The 27057-nt window shown below is 42.3% G+C and overlaps 1 protein-coding gene across 3 annotated transcripts; it reads left to right on the top strand.

Moving 5' to 3' along the window:
• On the top strand, window positions 1–26391 carry nbr1b (NBR1 autophagy cargo receptor b). 3 transcript variants are annotated; one of them, XM_080446039.1, is made up of 21 exons: window positions 1–263; window positions 5268–5330; window positions 5970–5988; window positions 6107–6129; window positions 6547–6741; window positions 8186–8263; window positions 8483–8751; window positions 9838–9963; window positions 10251–10457; window positions 11460–11619; window positions 12199–12282; window positions 13125–13310; window positions 13705–13827; window positions 14149–14224; window positions 16121–16297; window positions 16691–17147; window positions 18252–18506; window positions 18912–18985; window positions 20308–20380; window positions 20797–20890; window positions 22265–26391. In XM_080446039.1, the coding sequence occupies exons 1-21, from the start codon at window positions 162–164 to the stop codon at window positions 22436–22438; spliced, it is 3015 nt and encodes a 1004-aa protein (XP_080302165.1). In that variant the 5' UTR covers window positions 1–161; the 3' UTR covers window positions 22439–26391. The 3 variants fall into 3 exon arrangements, with proteins under 3 accessions (XP_080302165.1, XP_080302166.1, XP_080302167.1); XM_080446040.1 differs by having other exon boundaries at window positions 8198–8263; XM_080446041.1 differs by lacking the exon at window positions 6107–6129.
• Window positions 26392–27057: the final 666 nt, after the last annotated feature.

The raw sequence follows: 27057 nt of genomic DNA on the forward strand, positions 1-27057 counted from the left end.
CTCATCTCATCCCCACAGATAAGTCACAGTACAGAGACAATCGGCCAGATTAACCTCAATAACTCGCCTTTTAAATAAAAGAAAATAAAGAAACCCAAACGACACGTCCCCATCGTTTGTTAACATGTGGTAAAGCTTGGGATCAGAGACAGGCCGAAGCCATGGACTTCTACATCAATCTGAAGGTGAATTTTCGGGGGAATGCGAAGAATTTTCTGCTGTCGGGCTCCGAGACCAAGAGCTGGGAGTCGATGGAGGCCATGGTAAGAGACAGACAGACAGACAGTATGTCACCATGATGAGAGGACACATGAACGACAGACAGACAGTGTGTCACCATGATGATGATTACCAAATATTTGCCTGTCATTAAATGTTTCGATGAATTGAATGCACATGATGGACCCCAATGGAAACCAGCCATAGTGCTTTCTTGGGTTTGATCCTTTTAGCAGAGCTTGTGCTAAACTGTACTTTCTGTGCTTTTTTTGCAAACTGCTAAATAAAGTATTCAATCAATCAATGAGAGTACACATGAACGACAGACAGACAGACAGACAGACAGTGTGTCACCATGATGAGAGGAGACATGAACTACAGACAGACAGACTGACAGTATGTCACAATGATGAGAGGACAGTACACATGAACGACAGACAGACAGACTGACAGTATGTCACCATGATGAGAGACACATGAACGACAGACAGACAGTATGTCACCATGATGAGAGACACATGAACGACAGACAGACAGTATGTCACCATGATGAGAGACACATGAACGACAGACAGACAGTGTGGAGCAGGGCACCATCAGACATTTAACCTGCTGTCATCCATGTCGTGTTTGTTTGTGTGAGTCGTGATGTGTGATCTTTTTTTTTTTAAATATATCATCAGCTAATGTTGATTAACATCTTTAACGCCAGCCTCTCAAATGAAATGCAGAATCCATGTAGAATACACATTTTAGGGCAGTGCTGACTGTGTAGAAGACATCTAATGTAGAGTCTACATTTCTAGACTCTTTCTGCAAGAGAAAGCTTCACCCATAAGGTGATGCTTTTCTCTTTGTCTACACCTGGACTGTAGAGGTAAGCACAGGCCAGCACGGCAAGTCTGACATACAGGTCTATCTATCATTCCACTGCTGGAAATAGAGTTAAGGTTTCCCTTGATAATCACTATTTTCTATTAGTAATTTAGCTTAAGACACATTGACATCATGTAGCCCTGAGGCAGAACTTTGGACAATGTTAATGTTTGTGTGTGTGTGTGTGTGTGTGTGTGTGTGTGTGTGTGTGTGTGTGTGTGTGTGTGTGTGTGTGTGTGTGTGTGTGTGTGTGTGTGTGTGTGTGTGTGTGTGTGTGTGTGTGTGTGTGTGTGTGTGTGTGGTGTGTGTGTGTGTGTGTGTGTGTCTTGCCTGGAAGCACTGACAGACAAGCAGGAGACACTGTGCAATTGTGCACACAATTAGATGACACACAGAAAAGCACACAATCACAGTGTTGCTATAGCGACATTAACAACGTTATGTCACCCAGATTTACCAAGTGAGAAGTCCATTTGTCAAAAAGTGTCATTCTTGTGTTTATTTAAATGCAATGGGTTCGACTTTAGCCAAGCTCGAAGGTGAACAATTGCTGCATCTTCAAAATCAATTCAGGAAAAAAAAAACATTTTGCTTTTGATTCTGGATTTGTAGCTCACCAGAAACGATTTGTTGCTCACCCGAAAAGTAACCGCCGTAAATACATCAGCACTCTTTCAAACACACAGTGGACACACAAGCATATCTACAGTTTTATCACTGTGGTTGCATTCAAATGAGTCACGAAGGATAGTGCAAATCACATTCTCAGCAGCTGGACTCTAGTGTTGAGTTGGCACAAAGCTGTTGGCTGCGACTTCAGGGGCTGAGTGGAGAAAACAAGAGTTAAACCAAACCTATAGGAAACAACATGTTGAGTAATTTAACTACGCCTGCCTGGTACCCTGTTCAGTTTGGTGTGAACATGGACTATGGGTACTTTCACTTATCATTCATTCATTCATTCATTTATTATTTCTTTCATTCATTATTCAGTTCATTTAATTAGTTTATTTGTAACGTGATGAGGGCAGAGACAGATAGAAGAGAGAGGAAGATGACCCAGTGACCAGTCACCTAGCATTTCCTAAACAAGAATTGAATCTAAATGTGATGAGAAATGATGATCTGAAGGTGATAGTTAGGCTTGACTTTATTTTGTCACATTAAAACATAACATCCTAACTAGGTTTTGATAGTATGATTCCAAGCAGTAGAATATGTGGTAAGCAGTGATGAGCTGTGGATTTTTGAACTAGGGGGGCTATATTTTCTGACGTCACGTGCACGCATGTGCACATAGCCAATCAGCTCAGTGCTAGTTGAAATACTGTATTCAACATGTGATTCTTTATGTAATTATATCTTATTATGTAGTTGCATTGTTAATTTGTTGTTTTTATTTTTGTTTCAATTAATTAATTATTTTATTTTCCTTTTAGTTTTATATAAAAGCCCTTTACATAGACTCACCCACACATAAGTACTTAAAATAATCAGACAACTTGTCTTTGTCTTGTCTCAGAGAACTGGGTCCTCTTCTAAGCGATCCCCTTCACACTCTGCAGTGCAGAGACTGTTGTCTCTCATTGTGAGAGGAATGTACACATTCAATTCAAGTCCATGGCTTTTTTCGAGTAGCCTAATGTTATGCAAAGCAGCCAGGTAGACGCTATTGAGAACGGCTCGCCGCTGACGGCGCGAACCTTGAGAGGCTATTGTTTAAACTTTAAGGTGTTAAGACCGCAGCTGACGGTGCGTGCTCGCGCGTGCATGTGGAGCTCCCAGCCCCCCAGCCAGCGCCAGAACTAAGGGGTCGCCGACCCCCCATACAGCTCATCCCTGGTGGTAAGACTTTATATTAAGTTTGGGTCTATAATGCGTTATATAACTATTAATTATAACGCTATAATTATGATGCATAACAACTTATACAGTACTAAGGTTTATGAAGTATGGAACAGTACATTATAGCTACCAGGTAACACTTTACTTAAAGGTATAATGCATCACAATGCATTATAGTGCACTTATAATGCTTCATAACACTCATTGAAAATGTTTATAATTATGCATAACAACTTATAACAAACTGACACTTTATAACTAACTAATTTCAGGTAGTTATAATGTGCTGTTCCATTGAGCTTACAATAAATTATGACCAGCACTTATAATACGTTATAAGCGTTGTTATAAGTTGCCGTACATGATTATAAACATTTATAACGAGTGCTTTAATGCCTTATGAGCGCATTATAATGCATTAGACCCAACCTTTTAAGTAAAGTGTTACCGAATATGATGTCTGTCGGCACATGCAAACATCGCACGTCATCTGTGATAGGTCTAATCCTGATAAAACCCTCACTAAGATGTGACAGAAACAAATTAACCACATGAACCCTGGCATCCCTGTTCTGGGCATGTCATAATAGTGAACATTGCAGACCTAAAACATCCTGTGACGAGATGTGAGCTTTTAGATCGCCTATTTTCAGTGAAGGGGTTTGGTGTAGAGGGGGGAAAACAGGAGGGGACCAAGTATAGACCCTGGGGGACCCCGGTCCACAAAGTGGTTAAGATATCTGAGAGCCTGCTAGCCTGCAGGCAGATAGGGAGACAGGTGACAGATGACAGATAAAGGTGAGACTTGCAGATGGACTCATCTATATTTTAGATGTTGGAAGTGGAACGACAAAATGCAAAGTAACTAAAAAACTAATTCCTGGATGGATGAATGTAGCATTAGGAGAATATAACTTTCCAACTGTTCACCAGACCAGAACACAGCTTTATGAGATGACAATTGTTTTAAAACAAGAGCCACCTTAGAATCACCAGTTACTTAGCAACATGCCTGGACTGCTAATTGCCAACATGGCTGTCATAGAAAAAAACTGCAACCAAGGGGAAAATACTCGACATACTCTTTTTCCCAGTTAGGGTGCAGTCACACCGAACTTTGATTCTGCCGGTGCGGGCCGATTCTGCCAATGCTTTTCAATGGGAATGGAGCAGTTTGTTGCTATTCACGGATTTCCGCCAAAAAATAAACGCTCCGATCCCATTGAAAAGCATTGCCAGAATCCGCCCGCATAGGCAGAATTATCGGTGTGACTGCATCCTTATACTCTTTTTCTAATGTGTGGCTGTTGTTGAGGAGGCTAACATTGTGAACTAGGCTGAAATGCATCTCACAGGCATACAGGGACTGCTGGATTTATGGTCCATTGGTATTTACGCTGCTGTAACAGGGAGAAGTTAATTTCTCTGAGTGCTGCTGAGTTGCAGATGTCAGCCTGTTGAGTTGTAGTTCCACTGTTAGACTGTGGGATGGAGAGAGGAAGAAATGGAGAGATGGAGAGAGAGATGGAAAAAGGAGAAGAGGAGAATAGAAGTAAATGTATATATTTTGATAGATAATATTTTTAAATTAGGTATAAAACTTCAATATTATGAAAAGAACATGATGTAAATATAACGTACACATGAACTGAACTTTAACATTTTATTTAACCTCTTAAGCCTTTATTCTGTTAACATTACTGCTGACTAACTTCCCAAAAGAGATGGAAACGTAAATAGATTACTGTTCTGTCCACTGCTTTGTTGTTCGGACACCAATAAGGCCCTTATGGTTTAAAATGTATGCCGGATACACCAGACAATGTGTCTGCATCCATCTCTTCGCTCATAATCATTAACATTAAAGTCTAGTCTCATTAATCTAGTTATAACCACCTCTGATAAAGAGGCTGTTTGGGAGTTTTGGTGCATGTGTATGCACGCATGCACACCTCGACACTACAGGCTGAGTCACTGAGGTTACTCTCATTGAAATGATAGTTTTGTCTGAAATCCAGGTCGCTTTCTCTCCTGTCCTCCATGTCCATCCCTTCTCTGTTCTCCATCATTTTCTCTCACTCGGTTACACACACACACACTCACGCACACGCACACGCACACACACACCCCCACACACACACCCCCCCACACACACACACACACACACACACACACACACACACACACACACACACACACACACACACACACACACACTATCTCTCACCTTGCCTTTTCTATCTCTCCTCATTCGTTGCCCTTTAGAAAGAACTGTCTCATTGATGCTCTGTCTTTAACAGATGCTTGTGTGTGTGTTTCCTGTGCAGGTAAAGCGTTCCTTTGGCCTATGCAACCTGCAGGTGACCTATTTTGATGAAGAGAGCGAGGAGGTGAGACAGTTAACACATCCGCTCAACAGCATTGCTCCTCAGTGTTTCGTTTACTTAAAACACAGACATTACGGGGTACACGACGTTTCAGCCGAAACGTCGTGAAACGTTGTGTACCCTGTAATCTGTGTTTTAAGTAAACAAAACACTGATGAGCAGTGTTTTTATTCTTTCAAACTCTCATTTTGTGTCCAGCACCAGCAACGAACTGGATGTGTTGTTAAAACTAACCTGTTTTAACGCCAAGCTGATCTGGGCTTCGTGAATGCCCTGCCAAGATCTGCAACATAACCTTAACCATAAGAAACACATTAACTATTCATCATAAGACAAAGTATATTGCGCCAGTTAAGTGGTTAACAAACAGTGCCTAACCTTAATTAATGCTTAAACTTAACCAGCCGCAGGCTATAAACAATAAACATTTGATTAGCCGACATCTGAATATCTTCCCTTCATAGTATCGATTCATGCATGTTTTTATTTTGCTCCTGGGAGAAGAGGTGATAACGTTGCAGTGTCTCATTGTGTCGTAAACGTACATTTTAGAAAAGAAAAGAAAAACATGACAAAAAACGGCAAACTGCTAAGCAATTGAATGGATAATATAATTTGCATATCTGTTCTTTGTTGTTACAGGTGTCCATCAACAGCCAAGGTATGCAAAGCACACACACACGCACACACACAAATAACACAACCATGAATATGGAGGTTATTGGTTGAATATGAGATGTTCAATAACATTATTAACATGGTTTCTGCTCCCTGTACAGCTGAGTATGAGGAGGCATTGAAAGTAAGTTGTATAGTATTTTATTAATCATGTATGTTTACATTTCCATAGTTGTACTGTTCTATGCCTCTATACCTATTTTAGTCATGTTTGTAATATATTACATTTTGGCTCATTCACAGTGCCCAGTATTGGCACTCTCCCCTCAAGGCATGTCAATATAGGCAACGAATATCTTTTTTAAGTCACAACGTGATGCAGCACTTTGTGAGCGTGTTAAATAAATGCATTGAAATTGAAACAAACTCAATTGGAGCATAACCATTATTTTGTACTTGATTCCAGTCCTTCCTATCGAGCTCAATGAGTGTCAACCATTTTGTATCCCACACAACATGTGTTCAGTTTAGCTCAAGTGGGGGCTGCACATTTTGACCAGTGAATCTATTAACTAGTTGACTTGTTTTTTTCTTTCTGAAGAGTGCGGCGAGGCAAGGGAACCGTCTGCACATGAACGTGTATGAGACGCGGGGCCAGCCAGCGCGCGTCCCCACCACCACCACCAAGTCCAGCGGAGCGGAGCCCAAGAGGGGCTTCAGACCGCCCCAGCACTGCCCTGCCCTGGCCCAGGTGGTGAGCCGCAAGATCCAGGCTGCTGTCCCTGAACAGGGCATGGTAAGAAAGCCCATTGTATCGATTAAGAAATATACACTTTTTTTGGTTTTTGCTTGTATAGTCCAGCGTTTCCCAATCTGGGGCCGGGGTCCCCCACTGTGCCAAAAATCACAAAGGGAGGGTGAGGCCTTGACTGTTTGGAGGTAGTCCAACGTTTTAAACATGTTGCTAGTGTTGCCAACTACCTGAAATTCAAATTTGGGACATCCGGCTGAGAACGTGTGTGTGTGTTTTTGACTGTGGGCTGGAGTTGGGCGGGAGTAATACCGTTGACTGACAACCCCTTCAGCCAATCAGCCGTTGCTCCCCTTCAGCCAATCAGCAGTGCATTTTTACCACCTCCAGACTAATGTGACGCAACGGGACTTTTGAGACGGCCATGCCCAAAATAGGTTGCCTTATTCGGATACATGCGTGTCACTGCCCGCCCCTGCCGGTTCTCTGAATTTTTATTTTTAAATAGGATCTGTCATGATTAATTGACCACATATATGAAGTTAAACAACTAAATTATATCCAAACGATATCTTAAAAGTTAAAGGTAGGGTAAGTGATATTTTTTGGTTAAAACAAAAAGTATTTTGTTAAAAGGTTAAAATACTATATTCTGATAGTAATCATTGCTATAGAGTGTTTGTTCAGTAACAGATGTCTCCCTGTCTCTCCAGCTCTTTAATAAACAGAAAATACATTTTTCGGTAGGTGTCAAAATCTCAGCCAATCAGGAGAAAGTACCCATTTTTAAGCTTAATTTGTATAGTGTTCCAGTTAAAATTTTGTCTGCTCATTTCTTAGTGTCATCACTTCCAATTTCACTTGTTTAATCTATATCCTGATTGAGTTCTCTGTCCTGGTTGGATAAAATTGGAAATGAAACTACAAAAAAAAAAAAAAAAACTACAAAATACATTTTCTGTTTTATAAAGAGCTGGAGAGACATGGAGACTCTTTATATGGACAGGACACTCTATAGTAACGAGCACTATCAGAACATAGACCCATTTTGCAATTATTTGAATAATTGCAAATCACTTACCCTACCTTTAATTCCGTGCCTCAAAAAATAAGTTTGAGAGCTTTTTAAAGTTTTAAAACCGAAAGTAAAAACAACGCACAGAAAACAATGGCTGCCGTTCCATTTTGGTCGGCTGCACTCGGATCCATTCGGGTTCACTCGAACTCGCCACCTGATTGGCCAACTTTCGCTATCAATCACAGAACGATGAGCGAGGAGGGGCTTTACCAGGCTAAGGACACTGATACGCTCGTCCACTTGGTGGACGACGACAAAAAGCCAAACAAGCCCTCATGCCAGACTCCTTCCTGAAATCAAATGGAAATGACATTTTCCGGAGGGAGGGGCTTTACCAGGCTAGTTACACACAAGAGACGGAACTACATTATGTCAACGTACCTGATGAACTCTCTGTCTTCTCATCCCAAGGTGATCCTGAAGGAACTGAAAGGCACCAAAGAAGAAGACAAGACTCCTCCAGCCTGGTTCACTTCCTACATGGAGAAGGTCTGTGCGTGCGTTCTGAAGGACAAGCTACAGTCTTTACAAAAATGGAACCTTTTCTGAATAACATAATAATAATAATGACGATAATGAACGGTTGCAATTTCTGTCTCTTTTCCGCCCTTTTGACACTGTTCTTCTCCCCTCTTCTTTCATACCAAATCTCGTCTCTACCTCCACCCTGCTATCTACGTCTCTCACTCTGTCCTCTCCGCCCTCCAGTTCAAGGACCAGGTGGTGCGTGAGGCGGTGGAGAAGATCTGCAGGGAGTTCTCTGGCCAGTGCTGCATCCACAAGCCCATGGGCGGCGGAGGGGGCGGAGGAGGAGCGGGAGGAGGCGGCGGCGGAGGAGCGGCGGCGGGAGGCGACGAGGCCCAGCAGGTCCCCGAGGTGTCCTCCTCCACGCTGCCAGGCGCTCCGTCCTCCTCGTCCTCCACCCCGCCCTGCTCCTCCTGCAGAGGGCAGACCACCGGAGGAGGATACCAGTGCAGGTGAGGGAGAGGCTGAGCAGAACAAAATGATTCTCAAATTGGGGTCCGGGGACCCCCAAAAAGGATGTTCTGATTAGGCCTGTCACAATTATGACATAATCGTCTAATCGCAATTATTTGAGATAATCGTCATAATCGTTTCCATGTTAAAAAAAATTCACACATATTCAAATATAAAATAATTCAGAAATAGCAGATCCACAAGCTTACAACGCGTCACTTCGTGACGTCGTAAGCTTGTAGATCAGCTTTTTTTTTTTTTTTTAAGTATAATGTTTTTTAAAGTTTTTAAAGTTATTAAATATGTCAATAATTTATTTGTATATTTCAGTTATCTGTCATATCTGCCCTGTGCAATTTTTTATTACGAAGCCTAAAAGGCTTCGCATGTTCCAATGTTCAATGTCAAACAAACAATTAAATCGTTAATCGCAATTATTTGAGTGACAATTAATCGCCAACTTCAATTTGTAATCGTGACAGCCCTACGTTCTGATTGGTGTCTGTTGTGGAGTCTTCATGTTTCTCAGTGGAGCAGATATAAAATGCGGGGTTACCTGTAGTGGTGAAAACAGAGCTAGAAGAGAGAGAGTACAGGAGGGAAGGAAAGAGTGGGACATGTTGATTGCAGGAGAAGGGAAAGGAAGGGGAATTTAGTAGCAGAGAACACAACACGCTGACCTGTTCATCATGTTTGTTTACTGGAACTGGATTACGAAACCTAACACTAGTGCTAAGTTTCTGTTCATGGCAACACCCCGACTCACTCCAATAAAAAGACGGGCGCTGTTGCACAGAACCTCAATCCTACGGTCGGTGACTAGCAGTGAGAGAGCTTCTGTCTCTGGAGGAAGGCGTGGAACATTTCTGTTCATGTTAGGAGTTTCTGTTTCTCTGTGGAGTTTAAAGATCATCTGCCCTGTGAAGGTACTACTGTAGCTTGATGCTGTATTTCAAGCATCATTTAGATCAGTTTCTCTTCACCTCTAATGTATTTTTTGTTTATGATGACTAAACTCTCTCTCTCTCTCTCTCTCTCTCTCTCTCTCTCTCTCTCTCTCTCTCTCTCTCTCTCTCTCCCCCCAGTGTGTGTACGTCCTGTACTCTTTGTGAACCCTGTAGCTTCTCTCATGACCCCAGTCACAACCTGGTGAGGGCCAGGACTCCTCTGTCCATCCCCGAGCACGGCTCTCCAGCTCCAGACCACAGCAGGTAGGAAAACATCAAGGTAAAACATTTGTCATTGTTTGGTTGTGTCCAGGATACCTTTAGCCATCCCTGAACATAGATTCTCTGCTCCTGACCTAAACAAACATGTTATTCAGTCTCACCAAGATGCACTTTTTCTGAGAGTATTTTTGTTGTTTGTTGCAGTACATTTTTGTGATCAAAAATATGAAACTTACAACATCAAGCAATGTTGAGGTGGATTTTTGATGTAGTGAATATTTTTGCAATTTTCAAGTGTGTTTGTTTGTTTATTTGAATCTGTAATCCAGGTTCTACAGGCGGGGGGACCGTAGTTTCCGCAAAGCGGAGAAACAGCGCCTCAAAGCAGAGAAACGACAGCTGAAGGCCGAGGTCAAGGAGATCAGGAAGCAGCTGAGGATGGAGAGGCGGGGCATACAGTGGAGCTCCGCCCACCGAGACGGGAGCTCCTCCCCCGTTCTCTTGCAGCCAAGGGCCACCCAGCACAACAGCCCTGAGTAAGTTAGCAGCTATAACAAAAGCAGATAAGAGAGGAAAATAGAAAGCTTTTTTTGCTGTGTCATTATGCACCTGTGAGAATTTACCACAACCCTGACAGTAATTATGTGTGACATACAATAAAAGTGACTAACTCTGACTAAACTTTGGTCGGTCTCAGGCCAGAAGTGGATGGTGACTCATTCTCAGTGGGTCACTGACTGTAAATACCTTAGATAGGGGAATATTAGGCTACTGTGTATTTTAGTGTTTTGTGTCATGACTTCATAGATAAAATAAATCACTGGTTTCAACAATACTCAAGGGTGGGTTCATGAGTCTAACTGCTTGGCACGTCTTTCACAACAGTCTATCAGGCGTCCTTGTATTTTCTATTGCGGTTCCAGTTCCAAAGCCCTCCCCCCACTCCCATTCCCCCTCCCCCTCGCCCACAGTGCCTCTCATTGGATAGTGTTGAGGACAAGGGGGCACGGAGGGCTTTAACTTGAAGCGGTATAGGAAATACTGGGACGTACTGTATATGTCCCCTGTTATGAATCTGTCTTAATTTAAATTATATTCTAATTTAACCCATTAAAACCGGGAAAGCATCTGTGTCATTTTAGATTTGAGATTTTAACCACTTTAACCATTATTTTATACTTTGGCTATTCAAAAATAGCAGATGTACAAGCTCATAGCGCGGCACGAAGTGACGTGCTATGAGCTTGTACATCTGCTATTTTTGAAAAATCGAGGAAATCTTTGATTATGTATATTTTTAAAGTGAAAATTTTTAACTCAAATCTTTGCTTCTGGGTGTCCTTGGAACATAATATTTTGAGATGGGGGTCGGCGGCCAAATACATATAATTTTGAGGGTCCTTGATATGAAAAAAGCTTGAGCACCACTGATATAGAGCAACAGAAGTTTTTCAGAAAACCGTTAGGATTTAGAAGACATTTGTAGAATCAGGTCCTCAGGTCTTAAAGGGTTAAATAATTGTTTCCTTGCGGCCCAGGCGTCCAAAGCGTCCCTGTCCCCTGGTGGTCCCAGCCATGACGGCTCTGTTCCTGGACGAGAACCTTCCGGATGGGACCCGACTCCGACCTGGAACCAAGTTCATTAAGTATTGGAAGATGAGGAACACTGGAACGGTCAGCTGGGGCGCAGAGACCAGGGTATATTGTAATCTAGTCTCTTCTTAGAATACATTATTCAAATACATATACACATAATATAAATGTAAGTGTTTTCCAAGTCATAAAAGATGAACCTGAAAAGCCTTCCTGTCACTCGCTAGTGTCCTGTTCTCATAACATAGGAATGTGAAAATAATATTTAACAACCTTGCTCAAAATAGTTTAAGTGGTATGTACTATTCTAACATTAACCGCTCTGTACAAGGCTCCATCCTCTTTTCACTTTGCACTCTAGTAGTGTATATCTGTCTGTTTTCTTAAATGTCATCATGGTTTGAGTGCGTGGGGATCTCATTTGAAACAAGCCATTGTGCTCTCTTAGGCACTGTACTTCCATGTACTTTTTCCATGTCTTTCTAAATAAAGTACTTCAATCAATCAATCAATAACTTTACACTAAAATACCTTCACAGAATGTAGCGGATCTGCGAGCTTGTAGATCTGCTATTTTTTCGCCAAATGTTCACGCCAGTATAGGGACGATAGGGTTCATGTGGTTAACGGATGTTGTCAAAACTGATGTAATAGTTGACCTTGTTTCTCTGTCTCTCCGTCCAGTTGAAGTTCATGTGGGGTAACCTGGCTGTGGGGTCTGGAGACCGATGGAAAGAGGTGGCTGTTCCCTTCCTACAGCCAGGACAGGTGAGATGAGAGGACAATAATGGATCAGACAGGAGAGGAGAGGAGAGATGCAAAGGGGAGGAAATAGGAGATGGAGTCGAGGATAGGAGTGCCAATACGATGAGCCAACATAAAAGGATATGGGGGTGGGATACATGATAGAGAATATATTTGGTTACATTTGTCATCTTCTACAGACAGACAGACAGACAGACAGACTTGCTCGCACATGCACGCACGCACGCACGCACGCACGCACGCGCGCACGCGCGCGCGCACAGAGTGTACTGCTAGTCCTGGCATCGCCAGACCAATAACAAATGAAACTGGAGCTTTCAGATTCATCAGGTTCCCAGGGTAGTGCACTGCTATGCTATGAAAATGCAACTCCCTCAAGGTGTGAGTTTTTAGTTAGTCGTTTTTCAAACGGTCATGCTCTCAATGCAGGTTACATACCACAACATCTGTTTTTGTATGTAATATATATTTATTTTCCAACGTTTTCTTATGGCACAAATCTAGTTTCTGCGAAGCATGAAATGTGCTATTCGTTCAATATTTGATCCGACTTGACCCTGGTAACATCACAGACTAACACAATATTCAAAATAGGATCAAAATGATCAATGTTAGTGTAAAAACCTTTACACAGTCACAGTGACGGTGTTGCTGTGCACCTTTTTAATGACTTAAAACCTGGACTTAAAACCAGAATAGGGAAGCTAGGGTTCTTGTGGTTAAAGGTGTGTGTGTGTGTGTGTGTGTGTGTGTGTGTGTGTGTGTGTGTGTGTGTGTGTGTGTGTGTGTGTGTGTGTGTGTGTGTGTGTGTGTGTGTGTGTGTGTGTGTGTGTGTGTGCGCGCAGGTTGGAGTGGTTAGCGTAGCACTGTGTGCCCCCAGTGTGGAGGGCTCCTACACCTCTCACTGGCGCCTGGCCCACGGGGGAGAGCAGTTTGGACCCAGAGTGTGGTGCAGCATCGTGGTCGATCCCCTGGCGCCTGCTGCCATGATGGCTGATGGGATACTGGTGTCGCCCTGCGTCACGCCACAGGTAGGATGGAGGAATGGAGGGAGGGAAGGAAGAAAGGATGGATGGAGGCTGGAGGGAGGGAGGGAGGAAGAGAGGAAAGAAGGAAGGAAGAAAGAAATTTACAGTGCCTTGCATTTATGGGTGGTTTGTTTATCTACCACCCATGTTCTGTTCTATTCTGTTGTAATTATTCTATTCTGGTCTGTTATATGTTGTTGTAATCTATTCTAATATGTTGTAATCTATAATATTCTGGTCTGTTATATGTTGTTGTAATCTATTCTAATATGTTGTAATCTATAATATTCTGTTCTATGTTGTAATCTGTTCTATTCTGTTCTATTATACTGCATGTTGTTGTAATCTATTCTGTTTTGTTCTGCTCTATGTTGTTGTAATCCTTTCTGTTCTGTAGGGTAAGAATCCGTTGGCAACGTCTAAGGACAGTAAGTCGTGTACCTCCTCCAGGGACCAACCTCTGATGTCAGTAGACCAGGAGGAGTACTACATTCCATCAGTGGACCTGCTCACTGCACAGGTACTGTACCACTGGCACCATTGGTATTACTCTATACTGGGCCAGGAAGCATAATTATTTCAAACATGACTCGGAACCAAGAATAGGTTGCATCAGCGTGGTCTAGTATGAGAGTGACGACACTAACATAGAAAGTATGTAAGAATTGAATGCGGAAATGCCCTGTCTATCTCAATGAGAAGTTCCAATGTTTGGAACTACAGCCCATAGCAGCCAGACACTCTATGGGTCTGGGTTGCATACCATTTTAAATGTGTTTTTCATTCTGTGTGGACCCCTGGGCCGAGGAAATATCTTGAAGTGCATCGTTCTCTTTCTTAGGATCTGCTGTCCTTTGAGTTGCTGGACATCAATATCGTCCAGGAACTGGAGAGCGCCCCTAACGACACCCCAGCTGGTAAGACCACCTCACATCAGTGCCCACCAATTTCTGCTTAAACTTGTTGGCTGCTTTCACCGCTTGGAATCACAGATTGTGCCTGTAAGTGCCCGAGGGATCCACCCAATTGAGTTCCTGATCCACCCACTTGAGTACGCCGCCTGTACTCAGTCACCCTACTATTTCCTATTTTTCAACCCATTAAAGGAGCTACACCATGAATTTAAAAAAAATATTTGATATTTAATATCATATGGTGTATGTCCCTCAAACCTTTTTCAAAAGGTTTGAGCCTAAATCATCACTCAGATATACTCATCCCAAGTCAATTGTCTCTGGCTTATACAGCGCTTTCAGCTGCAATACCAAAACGTCCTCTTGGGCAGGGGGGGGCTACTGAGCAATTCTGTCTGTTAATACAAAAAAATATTTAAAAGAATTATTAAAAAAAAGAAAAAAAAATGGAAAAAATCTGCATAAAAAGAAGCATCTAAGAAAAATACAAAATCGAAAATAAAACACTTTGAACATTTTTGAACAATTCCACCAAGTGTTTGAGGTGCCTGTTTCACCCACTTCCAGGGGGCGGAGCCAAAATCCGAGCCCGAAGTATTTGTTCGTAGACCCCCACTTAGGGGGGGTAGAAAAAGTTTCGGAGCGATTCGGGCACTTTTCATTTAACATTGGGTTTGCCATCAATAATGTTTGTGACATCATAAACATTTCCATTCTGAGATCGCCTGTTCAGACACGCCCATTCTGGAAATCCATGAAATGAGAAGGAATGACTGAATTTAAAAAAAAAAATTTTGGGGTACAAGAGACACTGGGGACCCCAAAAAATACAAAAAACCAAGAAAAAAGTGATTTTCATGGTGTAGACCCTTTAAGACCTGAAGCCGATTCTACAAATGTTTTCTAAATCCTAACAGTATTCTGAAAAAAACGTTTCTATATCAGTGGTGCTCAAACCTTTTCATGTCAAGGACCCCCAAAATTATATTTATTTGGCCGCCGACCCCTATCTCAAAATACTTTGTTCCAGGGACCCCCAGAAGCAAAGATTTGAGTTAAAAATGTTAAAACAATATATATTCCAAGATTTGCACACATTTTCACGATTTCTCAAAAATAGCAGATCTACAAGCTCGTAGCGCAGCACTCGGTGCCGTGCTATGAGCTTTTATATCTGCTATTTTTTAAAAGCCAAAGTGTAAAATAATGCTTTTTTAGCTCAAATCAAAAAGTGACACAGATGTGTTCCAGGTCTTAATGGGTTAATTTGGGAATCATTTTGAAAATGTTTTTCTCTTTACAACAATTGGCTACCAAGCCTGTCACTCAATGACTCCCATCCCGGCCTCTCTCCACAGGTTGCATGCTTGTTTTAGAAATGATTTGTAGATTTTACTGATAACATTCAAAGCCTTACACGGCCTGGTTCCAGATGTTGGCTCCAGACATGGCTCTACAGACAGAGGTTTTCTGTCTGTTCCTAAGTCCCCGTTCATAGAGGTCACGGGACTTTTGCTGTCAGGGCGCCTTTTTATAATCCCTTCGCCATTTCTCATAATTGTTTTAGTGTTTTACAATCGTTTTTTAATGGTTTTACTATTCTATTGCATGCATGTCATGCTCTACTTTCTTCAATCACATTCTGTCTGAGTTATCTATTTCATTTCCCCTATTGTTCTGTTCCCCAGTTTTACTGTCTTACATTTCCTCTGGACTTTATATATATTTTATGTTGTTTTATATGTACAGTTATTTTTATCTGTCTTGCTACTTGTGTGCAGTTTAATTTTATTCTGTTCCCTCTAAATAACGTTGTAACCTTGTTTTGGAAAGTGCTACAAATAAAGTTACATATTATTATTATTATGAACGTCATCATATTATGATCAATTTCTTCAGATGTGCCCCAGGGGGCGGCTCCTGGAACAGAAGGGGGTGGAGTCCCAGCACAGGAAGAAGGTGAGGATGACATCAGTGGGACCCAGTTTGTCTGTGAGACTGTGATTCGCTCCCTGACCCTGGAGGAGGGCCCTGACCCCGCCCCCCTCAGAGGGACACGCCCAGCGCCAGTTAAAGGTGAGTCGGACATGGACGATGATTGTGAATATAGGAACGATATATATATTGTGTTCTGTATTTAATATATTAGGTCAAACTTTTCAATTGAGACTTTATCGATAAATGGCCAGGGCCTGAATTTCAGTAGAGGATTGCGGGTATATGTTAATTGATTCCCGCAAATCTATCAGTCATAATGCGGGGAATTCCTGCACAGTTTTACAGCTTTTATTAATATATTCAGCCAACGTGAATGCAGGAATGACTAGACGGAAACGCTGTGTCATTACGGACCGTTTTCCGTATAAGGGTCAGCCCTATAAGGGTTGAAAAATGTAATATCATGCCTTGACGTGACAGAAACTTTAACATTTACAATACTCCCAAACTCTTCCTTGTACTTCCTCTCAGTGGTGCGTCCGGCTGTCCAGGGAGGCTCCGCCTCTTCCTGTGGGAAAAGTAAAGCGTTGAAGACGGCGAAGAGCCCTACCAGCCCTACCAGCCCTACCAGCCCCGACTCCCCGCTGAAACCACCCACTGCCCTGAAGGCCTCCCTGCCCGTCTTCCTCAAAGCCTCTCTGCCCACGCCCCTGTCGGCGGCCCCGGGCCCTGGCTTCGCGGCCGCTCCTCTCTCCGCCCCCCCGAGGGCCTCGGACCTGGAATTGGACACGGAGTGCATCGGCGTGGACCCCAGGGCCAAGGAGGGAGAGGAGGAGGAGGAGGAGGAGGAGGCGGAGGGAAAGAAGGAGAAAGAGGGGAAGAGAGACGGGGTGAGGAGTCGCTCTTCCTCTGCCTCTTCTGAGGATTACATCATCATCCTCCCTGACTGCTTCGACACCAGCAGGCCACTGGGGGAGTCCATGTACAGGTACGCGCGCATATATTACATGAATACATAAATATTCAAACGTACACATTGATACATAAATATACAGTGAGGAGCATGACTGTCATGAAGCCAAGTGGAAAGATTAAGCTTAGTTAACAACCTGTAATCTTGCTTAGACAGTGAAGATGACAATGCTCTCGTATAGCTCCACTTTTAAACACTGCATAGACAGAGTGATCTGCTGCAGGGAGGCATGCTAGCTTCCCTTGTCGTTTCAACTCAGTCCAATGATGTTGATGCCTCTGTTGTTGTGCCCTCAAGAGGTGACCTTGGGCATTTGTTAGTGGACGTTTGTGTTCTGTGTTCCTCCAAGATTCCTCCAACATTAACCACATTCTGGGCATGTCATGATAGGCAAACATTCGGCGAAGAGATTTGGTATACAGGGAAAATAGGAAGGGGCCAAGTGCAGACACTTGGGGGACCCTGTTAAGTGTTAAACAGTTGCTCTCACCGAGATGCTGGGGTCAGTTATAACCTCCTCTGAGACATCCACTGCCTGAGAGTCTGAGTATCTTTTTGCCCAGCCATGTTCATGTCAGACCGGTCTGACCTCACCCCAAAGCCAGCAGAGTAACTGTCCAGTTTTCCACTGGATTTACTTGAAGCCCAGGAAACTGGGTTCACATGTCAGGGGGACCTTGCTCTGTAGGTCCAAGAACAGAGAAGGACACATTTATCGTCTCTATCGTCTCAGCATATTTAATATTTACTAGATGGCAAAGCCTTGTGGTAATATTTGTTTATTAAATATTAGGAACTGCTAGACCATGCTCCTGTTTACTGTGGAATATGATGATTTCCACTCCAGTCCACTGTCTTACCAAACAGAACAGTTTTATCATTCAAATCACGTAATGACTTTTGTTAAGTACTGTGTGTACATTGGAAAAGAATTGCTGGCCAGGGCCAAAGCGTACGTACGCACACACACACACACACACACACACACACACACACACACACACACACACACACACACACACACACACACACACACACACACTGATAGACACACTGATAGACAGACAGACAGACAGACAGACACACTTGCTTAAACACCCCATCTCTCTCCTCCACCAGTTCAGCCCTCTCCCAACCAGGAGACATCCCTGCTGAGACGCCCTCTGACCCTGACACCCCCTCCTCTGACGGCACAGACCCTGCCACGCCGGACGGGGAGCGGGGGGAGGCCACAGGGGCGGAACAGTCCACCTCAGGAACGGGGGTGTCGGGGACCAGCAGTGCCAACGACATGCTGTGCACCTCTCAGACTCTGGACGACGAGCCCCTCACACCAGAGGTGGTGGCTCCACCCACAACCTTCCTCACGCCCAGGTATGCTGATGAGGAGAAGACTCGCGCTGTTAATGTGCATTTCAGTTCATTGTGGATTAAGAATAGCTTTAATCGATTATAAAGAAATATCGATTTTGGGGAAAGATTTGAAAAAAACTACAGGCAAAAATGTTCCAACATGTTCAAAAATACAGAAACAAAAGTATATACAGACCTACAACACGTGGTGATGCGACACATTGTGACCTCCTAGAATGGTTATTTTTGTGACACCGTTGTACGACAAATTATAAAGTATAGCTTAAGTGGTTAATCAGACTAATCAATTGATTTAGTTAGTTAGATTTGTTGATACAGTACAGTATGTAAAAACAAACAAAAAAAAGTTATATTTTTATGTTGTGTGGTATTGACAGTATGATGTATTACTATTATGTTGTTCAGTCCAGAGAGTGCTGGACAAACAGACAGTGACCCTACCGCTGCCACCGCTGAGGGAGGAATGGAGACAGAGGAGGGTGAGCACACGCACACGCACACGCACACGCACGCACACGCACACGCACACGCACACACACACACACACACACACACACACACACACACACACACACACACACACACACACACACACACACACACAGTGTGCCTCATTTCATTAAAGTTGGTTATAACACTACCACTAGATATATGGATATAATGGATTAATAGATTTTTATATTGGGAATAAACCAAGTTTAGCTGTGATTGTATTCTTTGTTAAAGGTTTCATGACGTTCAGTTTTACCACACATTAAAAGTCTTTGTCATGGTCATTCAAACGTGTATAGAAAGTTTTAACAAAAAATTCCACTCCATTGATCCATGGCAGGTGTTTTTCTCTTACATTTCTAAAAGCCTTTTCAACTGCAATGAAAAAATAAATCTTTGCCTGCGGGTGTCGCTGGTGAGGGATTTTGCCTGTCAATCATCGCCTCTGCTCCCCCCCCCCAAAGGAAAGGATAGGGGAGGGGAGGGGCGAGGAGGAGAGTGGGCGGGATTAATCGACAGTGACCTCACTGTCGAAGGGCCAGATTACTTTTCAGCCTAATTATTCAGAAAACCCCAGACCACAGAAAATCCACTGAATGTTCAAAGTTCAGATTTTTTTGGTGTAATTGAGGTCATAAAACCCCCCAAAAACCATACAAAATTAAAAAAAGTGAAAATGAATGTCATAGAACCTTTAAATACATTATTCTATTTTCTGAATATGTGTTTGCTTATGTGTTATGGTGGTGTTCCAGTGTTAAGGTTTCCATAAAACGAACTTGTATTTAGACATTGTACAGACACTGAATATGTGTTTATGGTGGTGTCCCAGGGTAGAACTAAACTTAGTGAATCAGTGCGCTGAAGTCACACCAGCAGCGGTATTTCACTGCCGTGTTCTGAGAAAGAGGCAAAGTTCAATGTGTTGTCTATGGACAGAAGCGGCAGGAGGAGGAGCCAGTAATATTCCACTGTATGGAAGCACTGAATTTTGACAACAAAGTTTAAACTAGCAGTTGCAGATGTGAAATTAATAAAGAAAGAATGATGAAGGTTGCCAGGGATGAGCATGGAGTGTCTGTAGTTCTCCCTGCTGTGAGCTCTGCTGCCGGGTGCAGCTGTGCTGCCTTGAGCCGTTCAGAGTAGTGGAGCTCTCGCTGGATCGCGACTCGCTTAATTACCAGGGTGTCACTCATATACCTCAGTCATGCTCATTTTGTGATAAAACAGAGCGATAGAAATTGCTACCGCTGCGGGTGTGAATTCAAACTTAGACAGAGACTCAAGATGTGTGTGTGTTGCATCTCAGGGTCCAGCTCTAAACAGAGAGACGAGACGCCGGCTGATGAAGACACTGAGGACGAGAACCCTGAGGACCCCAGGTCTCTCTCTCTCTCTCACACACACACACACACACACACACACACACACACACACACACACACACACACACACACACACACACACACTTCTCTACACCACTGATAGTCATTGACCTCACTCATTGCCTAATTCCTAACCTCACCACTTCATACCTCGTTAACTCATTAAGGGGATTTTCTTTTTTTCAACGTGGGCCCTATTTTTAGATTTCCGGGTCGTTCTTCTTTGCAGGGGACGATCGGGTCCTTGTGAATATGCTGGGGGGTTTTCAGACAAATTTGTTTTTATATTATTATTATTATTGTCATTATTATTATCATTTATTTATTTCAAGTGACTCAACTCTCATTGAACTTTGAACAACCGGGACAACAGGATAATGTATTTGTAATGAACCTGTACTATATCTCTCCAGACATCCAGGTATAACAGGAGGTCTTGTTAAAGGAGCCCTGTCAGTAGCAGCGTCTGCCTACAAGGCCCTGTTCACTGGACAAGGTCCCACACAGGTCAGTAAGATATTCACCAGCTTTTGATGAAAATGATCAAGTGTTACGCCTCATTTAGTAGTACGACGCTCTCGCTTGCTTAAAACAACTGATCTGCAAGCTAACAACACGTTGCATCGCAGCGCTTTGATAGCTTGAGCTATTGCTTATCTGGGGCGGTACTTAATGTCAATATATTCAAATGGAAGGAAATGACAGTTAATCCACCCACTATATTTAATAACAAATGTGGTGGGTTCGAGTCCCGCCTCAGGACTTCCTCTCTGCCCTTAGGAATTAAACTCATCATGTTTTTGTAGGCCAGCATCTAGTCAGTGCTACACACATGTTGTCAGCATTCGCTTGACTTTTACATTCCATAGTCTAACCTGTTTCACTCAGTTAAACCAGCTACAATCTCAATGCCACATAGAGAGTGAGTTATATTTAGTCGTACGAAAATGTGGCCACTCAGGCTAAACCTGTTGCATGCACACAGGAAACCCTAGTAGCTTTAGTGATCTCTTAATACAATGTGCATGCCCACTGCGGGGCTTGTTTTCTGACATGTTTGTTCATTCCGCTCATCAACATTCACTGGACATGTTTCCCTAATGTCTACATTCATTTTGTATATTGACTTTCACTCTTCATTGTAGAGAAGGGTAAATTATGCTTTTAGATAATACAGCTTTATTACCCTCCCCCCTTGTATGTCCAAGACCATTCCTTTTACTATTATTTTCTAAACAGCCCCCATAGCATAGAGCAGAGACCATAAGCATAACGCTACTTACGCTATTTGTTGTCAATACACACGCATCCATGCCTTCGTTGTCCCACACAAAGTCTCGCGAGGAGTGGAGTAGAGAGTGATTTTACCCCACGTTGATATGTTTACAACTGGCTGGCTGGGAGACAGTGTTCCACTGCGCTCCTGAGTCTAAATAGACAGCAGACTGAACGTTGTAACTGGTTATTGGTAGCAGGATTATGTCGAAAATAATACTGAATACAGTACTGTATATTGAAGATTTGTTTGGTTATACTTATGGGCTCTGCTCTACGCAATGGGGGCTGCTGGGGAAACTGGACGACAGGTGCAATTCTGCAAATAGACCCCATGGCTAGTCATTTGGGATCAATTTAAGCAGGAAATGTGACGCGTTTTGAGGTCGTCGATCTGCTATTTTTGCTATTTATTTTTTGAATCCTGAAAAGTAACAGTTTTGGACATATGAGGTTTCCACCCGACAGAAACGATATCCAAAGCGCTCCTCCGCTCATTAAAGGCTTTCTGTGGACACGGCCCCTTAACTTGCATATTATGCCACACAGTGTGCTTGGAGTATGTGTGGCCAGCTTTACTAAGTTTTGGTCTTCTGTCCCATCCAGCCTCCCGTTGATGCGTCCACCCAGGATACCATGATGGCAGTGCTGGTGGAGATGGGCTTCAGTGACCGGCCGCTGAACCAGCGACTTCTGAAGAAACACAACTACAACCTGCTGGACGTGGTCAATGAACTTGTTCAGATGACGGACAACGACTGGTACTCCACACGCTACTGAGGAGGAGGAGGAGGAGGGGAGGAGGAAGGAGGGGAGAGGATAGGAGAGGAGAGGAGAGAAGACGTATAACTACAATCAATGAGGTATTTAAGCTTGTTGCACATGCTACTGATGAAAGAGACGAGACAAGAGGAATGAAGAAGAGGAGAAGAGAAACACATCAACTACAGTCTATTTGACGTGGCCAACAGAGTCATTCCGAGGACAGACAGTGACCTGAATTCCCCACACTACTGAGAAAAGGAGAGAGGGGTTAGGAAGAGGAGAGCAAATGACTGACAATCCACCCTTTATCAATGAGAAAGAGGCATAATTAAAAGAGGAGAAGAAAGGAGAGGGAGGTGAAACATCATCTCCAGCACCTGAGGGAGGAAGGGGAGAGAAGAAGAGGATGATATATCCTGTCGAATAATTAAACAGAAACAGCAATTCCTTTTCCGTTCCTCGTTCTTTGCCCAACTTTCCTCTGCTTGGACCAAGTTGCCCGTAAGCGAGCTCCTCTATGACCATAATAAAGACACGAGACATTCCGGCGAGCTCTCTGGGATAAAGACCGCCATGCTTATATAGTCTTACCGTACAGTACAGCGTAGGCCTCCATAGTGGTAGATCAGTTGCTTTGCATAGGACACGGACAAACACAGAGATAGGCGAAAGAGAACTGTTATTCAAATTATTTCAATGTTCATATCTACAGGAAGTCAGTATTAAGTGTAGGCAAAATAAAGGTGTCCCTTTTTACCATCGCCAAACATCCCAGCCGGATTCAAATTCAAACGGTCCTAGGTTGTTCAAATGTGATTAGAATGGGACTGAAAATCCACGGAAAATCCACACTGAATTGTGCTTTAGTCCACTGGTTCTCGACGTCGGTTCCTGGACTACCAGGGGGTCCAAATGGACCCTTAACTCTTTCACTGCCAGACTTATTTCAGACTGTGTCGTCCCAGTGCCAGGAAAAAGGTGCATTTTTCCTCTGTTTGTTTTTTAACATTGAAGTGAATGGAGCAGCAATTTTTTGGATAGCGTTATATCCTAGTTCCTTTGAGATAAACCCAAAAAAAAAAGACCAAAAAATTCAGAAAAATTCAAAAAATAAATAAATAAAATAAAATAATATTTTTTTTTTATATTTTCGTCATTCCGTCATTGGCCATGATAGCCATAGAGCCATCGGACGGGAATTCCCGTCCGGGGCAGTCAAAGAGTTAAGGGTCCTTTTGGATCCTCTGGTAGTCCCCGGACCCGACGTTTAGAAACCGGTTTAGAGGCCGGTGCACAGTGAGTCTCTGTGCCTGGGCAGCATTTGAGTGGTTTTAAAAGTGCAACTGTGTTTTCTTTTCTAACGGAGGATTCATCATTGATTTATGTCGGTATCACTGGAACTTAAAATCTGAGAATCAAATGACGTACGCACAAACACACAAAGTATCTATAGGCCTGCTGTAGTCATATTCTGCTGTGTATGAATATTCAGCGTACTGAAAACATCCCCACAGATAAATTGCTTATGAGAGAAAATGTACTCTTCGACATATTTGTGTGGAGAATCTTTTTTGAAAGATTTGTACACAAACCATAGATTCTTAACTGTTTACGCTACATTTATACACTGTCGTACGACGGGGGTTGCGCGCCAAAAATTGCTGATTTATAGACAAAATGTGTCACGTTGTGAGCTTGTAGATAGGCTACTTTTGGCTTTTGACACTGTCGTATGACGAAGTGTGAATCAGCCTTTACATTCTATATACTTATGAGGAAAAGGCTGTAGGACCGTCAACAATATCAGCAACAGGGGTGGAAAGAATACTAGAATATCAAACTCTAGTAGAACTACTACAGTTACTTGACTTAAATATTACTCAGGCAGAAGTACGATTTAATTGTGTTGAAAACTACCCAAGTAAAAGTACAAAAATATAAAAGTATTTTGTACACTTTTGAACATTCTGAGTAACTGTTAGTTGCATACAGTAATGGTCACTGTGAAAGGACCAATGTGGCATCCTGACTGTCATCATTTCACTACGAATATGTCCTACCAACCAATCCCTGATGACGTTCTCTAAAGTGATTAGTGTCTCTTCTTTACCAGAAAGATTTCTGAAAGATTGACTTAACGAGAGAAAAGGTGTTCAAAGTGAACTGAAGATCATCCTAAACAGCAGAACTATAGGCTGCTCTGTGATTCTTGCCTTTACAAAAGTAGATGAGTACAATACTTTGTCAAAAGATGTACTTAAGTACACGTTTGTGAAAAAGCTACTCAATTACTGTCGATCCTTCTCCACTACAATCTACATTGTAAAAGATGTGAGGAACACCTAGCTGATTTGAAGTCATATCACCTTTTTTACAATATGGACTTCATGACTGACATGGATTCCACAGGTTAATCAGTGAATTCACTTGAGTCTGTCCATTCAACGGATAGAGGGAGCATTTCTCCCATTGTGTAGACATAGTCCACAAATATATGGAGTTTGTCATGGACAATATTTGGATGAATGCTTAAAAATATGCTTAATTCTCAACTACCTATGCGTTGTTTCAGTGTGTGTTGTAATTAACATACATTGTACTGACAAGTAAGGCAAAATTGTCGTTCCGAGTCACAAAACTAATTATATTTGAAAATGAAATATTCTATTTAAGAGTTAATAACAACATGTACAGTCAGTGGGTACATGGCTAGTAGTGAGTGCATTCCAAACTTGTAACACTGGAAGTCAAATGGTATGTATCAAGATTGAAGATTGTTTGTGGTTTGGTTTTATTTAATGGTTTATTTTTATGTATGAGCATATAAGAACTTTCCATATGGAAAATATGTGAATGTGTTAAGTTAATATAAGTAATGATTCCGAATTTAGGTCGGTGTGTAATTTGGTGCGAATGTTACCAAGAAAAGTTTTTGCACTCAACAAGACTGGGATTTTGAGGGCGTGGTGGTAGAGTTGAAGGAATCAATTAAGACTGATGGATCTAAACTGGATTTACCCTAATTTTACCTTCTCTGTGAAGTCGAGAGCAAACACACTATATCACACAATGTTCCCCTATTAAAGCTAGTTTTAGGTTTCATCTATAACTCTCCCAGAACGTCCTGCGTCCCAGTATTGGTTCAAGACCCACCATGTATGAAGAAAACTTGAGATCACAGTTCCAATGTGCTGTTGGCCATTAACCGGAAAGGCTGATAGATAAATTTATTGATTGTTGCTGAATTAGTCTTATAAGCTGATGTATATTTCTCTTACAGACTTTAAGTGAGGATTTGGACCAGTATGTAAAAATCACCCCCCTCTCGCCTCCCCTCCCAATTTCTTTCTCTCCGCTCCCTTAAAAAAAAAGAACTTATTTGAGGTCTCACCACTGTTTCGCATTGAATAGTCAACTATAAGTTACCTTCTACAAACGTTTCCCTTTTATATTGGTTTCAATGGTAAGGTTTAGCGTTGCATGGTCATATTTGTGCATCTTTGGTCTATTGACCTTGTCAAGAGTAAACACTGTTTCATACTGGTAGAATATATGGTTTTATTGTCATCTACACAACAGTACAAAGAGGGCTTTCTTAGACAATAATGATCCAGGGCCCAGCTCAGTTATTATCCTCCTACTATTGTCATTGGGAACCCCACTAAATAGAAACATTATTTGACCATTTTGTTTAAAGAATCCTTGCACGTCAAATGCATAACCATGGGTTTCAAACTGGTCACTAGTTGAATTCTGCATTTAACAGAATGGGAAAATGCATAGCTTCTGTGTATTCAGTCCATGTATGCTTTCAATAAGGGTAGGGTTGGGCAGGTCAGAGCTATTTTCCTACTGGGTCTGTATACAAAGTGAAGTATTTGTGTGTGGGGGGAGAAGTGTGAGCTTTTATGTCTGTGTTGCACTTTATGAACATGGTATGTGATGTACAAATCTGTCTGTAATAAAAAGTCACTACACTTACGACTTGTTTTCTCATTAACTTTCTGGTGAGTAAAGTGAACAGGTTGTTGGCAGGTCGATGAACATTTCTGCAAGGATTCCCCTTAGTATGGCAGGGTCAGTCCACCCAACACAATAGTTCTTAAATAGTCACACCACATTCATCATCATCCTCATCTTCATCATCAACACACACACACACACACACACACACACACACACACACACACACACACACACACACACACACACACACACACACACACACACGTTATCCTATTCAATATATCATGTAAATGATATATATTTTTAAAGTATATATATATGCATATATATATATATATATATATATATACACGCACACACACGCATGTTAAACAACAGATAACGGTGAACAGTAAATTAAGTAAGCTGATTGTATGACATTCTGTATAGTAGTGTGTATATCTGATTTGTGTGCATGGGGATCTCATCTTAAACAAGCTCAGTGCTTAATGAGTCTTCCAGTTTAGTAGACCTTGTATTGTGAATTTGTACTTCCATGTACTGTTATTCTCATGTCTTACTAAATAAAGTACATCAATCAATCAATCAATCAAGAGCATTTAGCTGAAGAAATAAACATGCTTTTAGACAATAACAAAAGACTACATGAATCAGATGAACACTCATCC

The sequence above is a fragment of the Gymnoscopelus braueri genome (genome assembly GCF_963280865.1).
Source record: "Gymnoscopelus braueri genome assembly, chromosome: 13".
NCBI lineage: Eukaryota > Metazoa > Chordata > Actinopteri > Myctophiformes > Myctophidae > Gymnoscopelus > Gymnoscopelus braueri.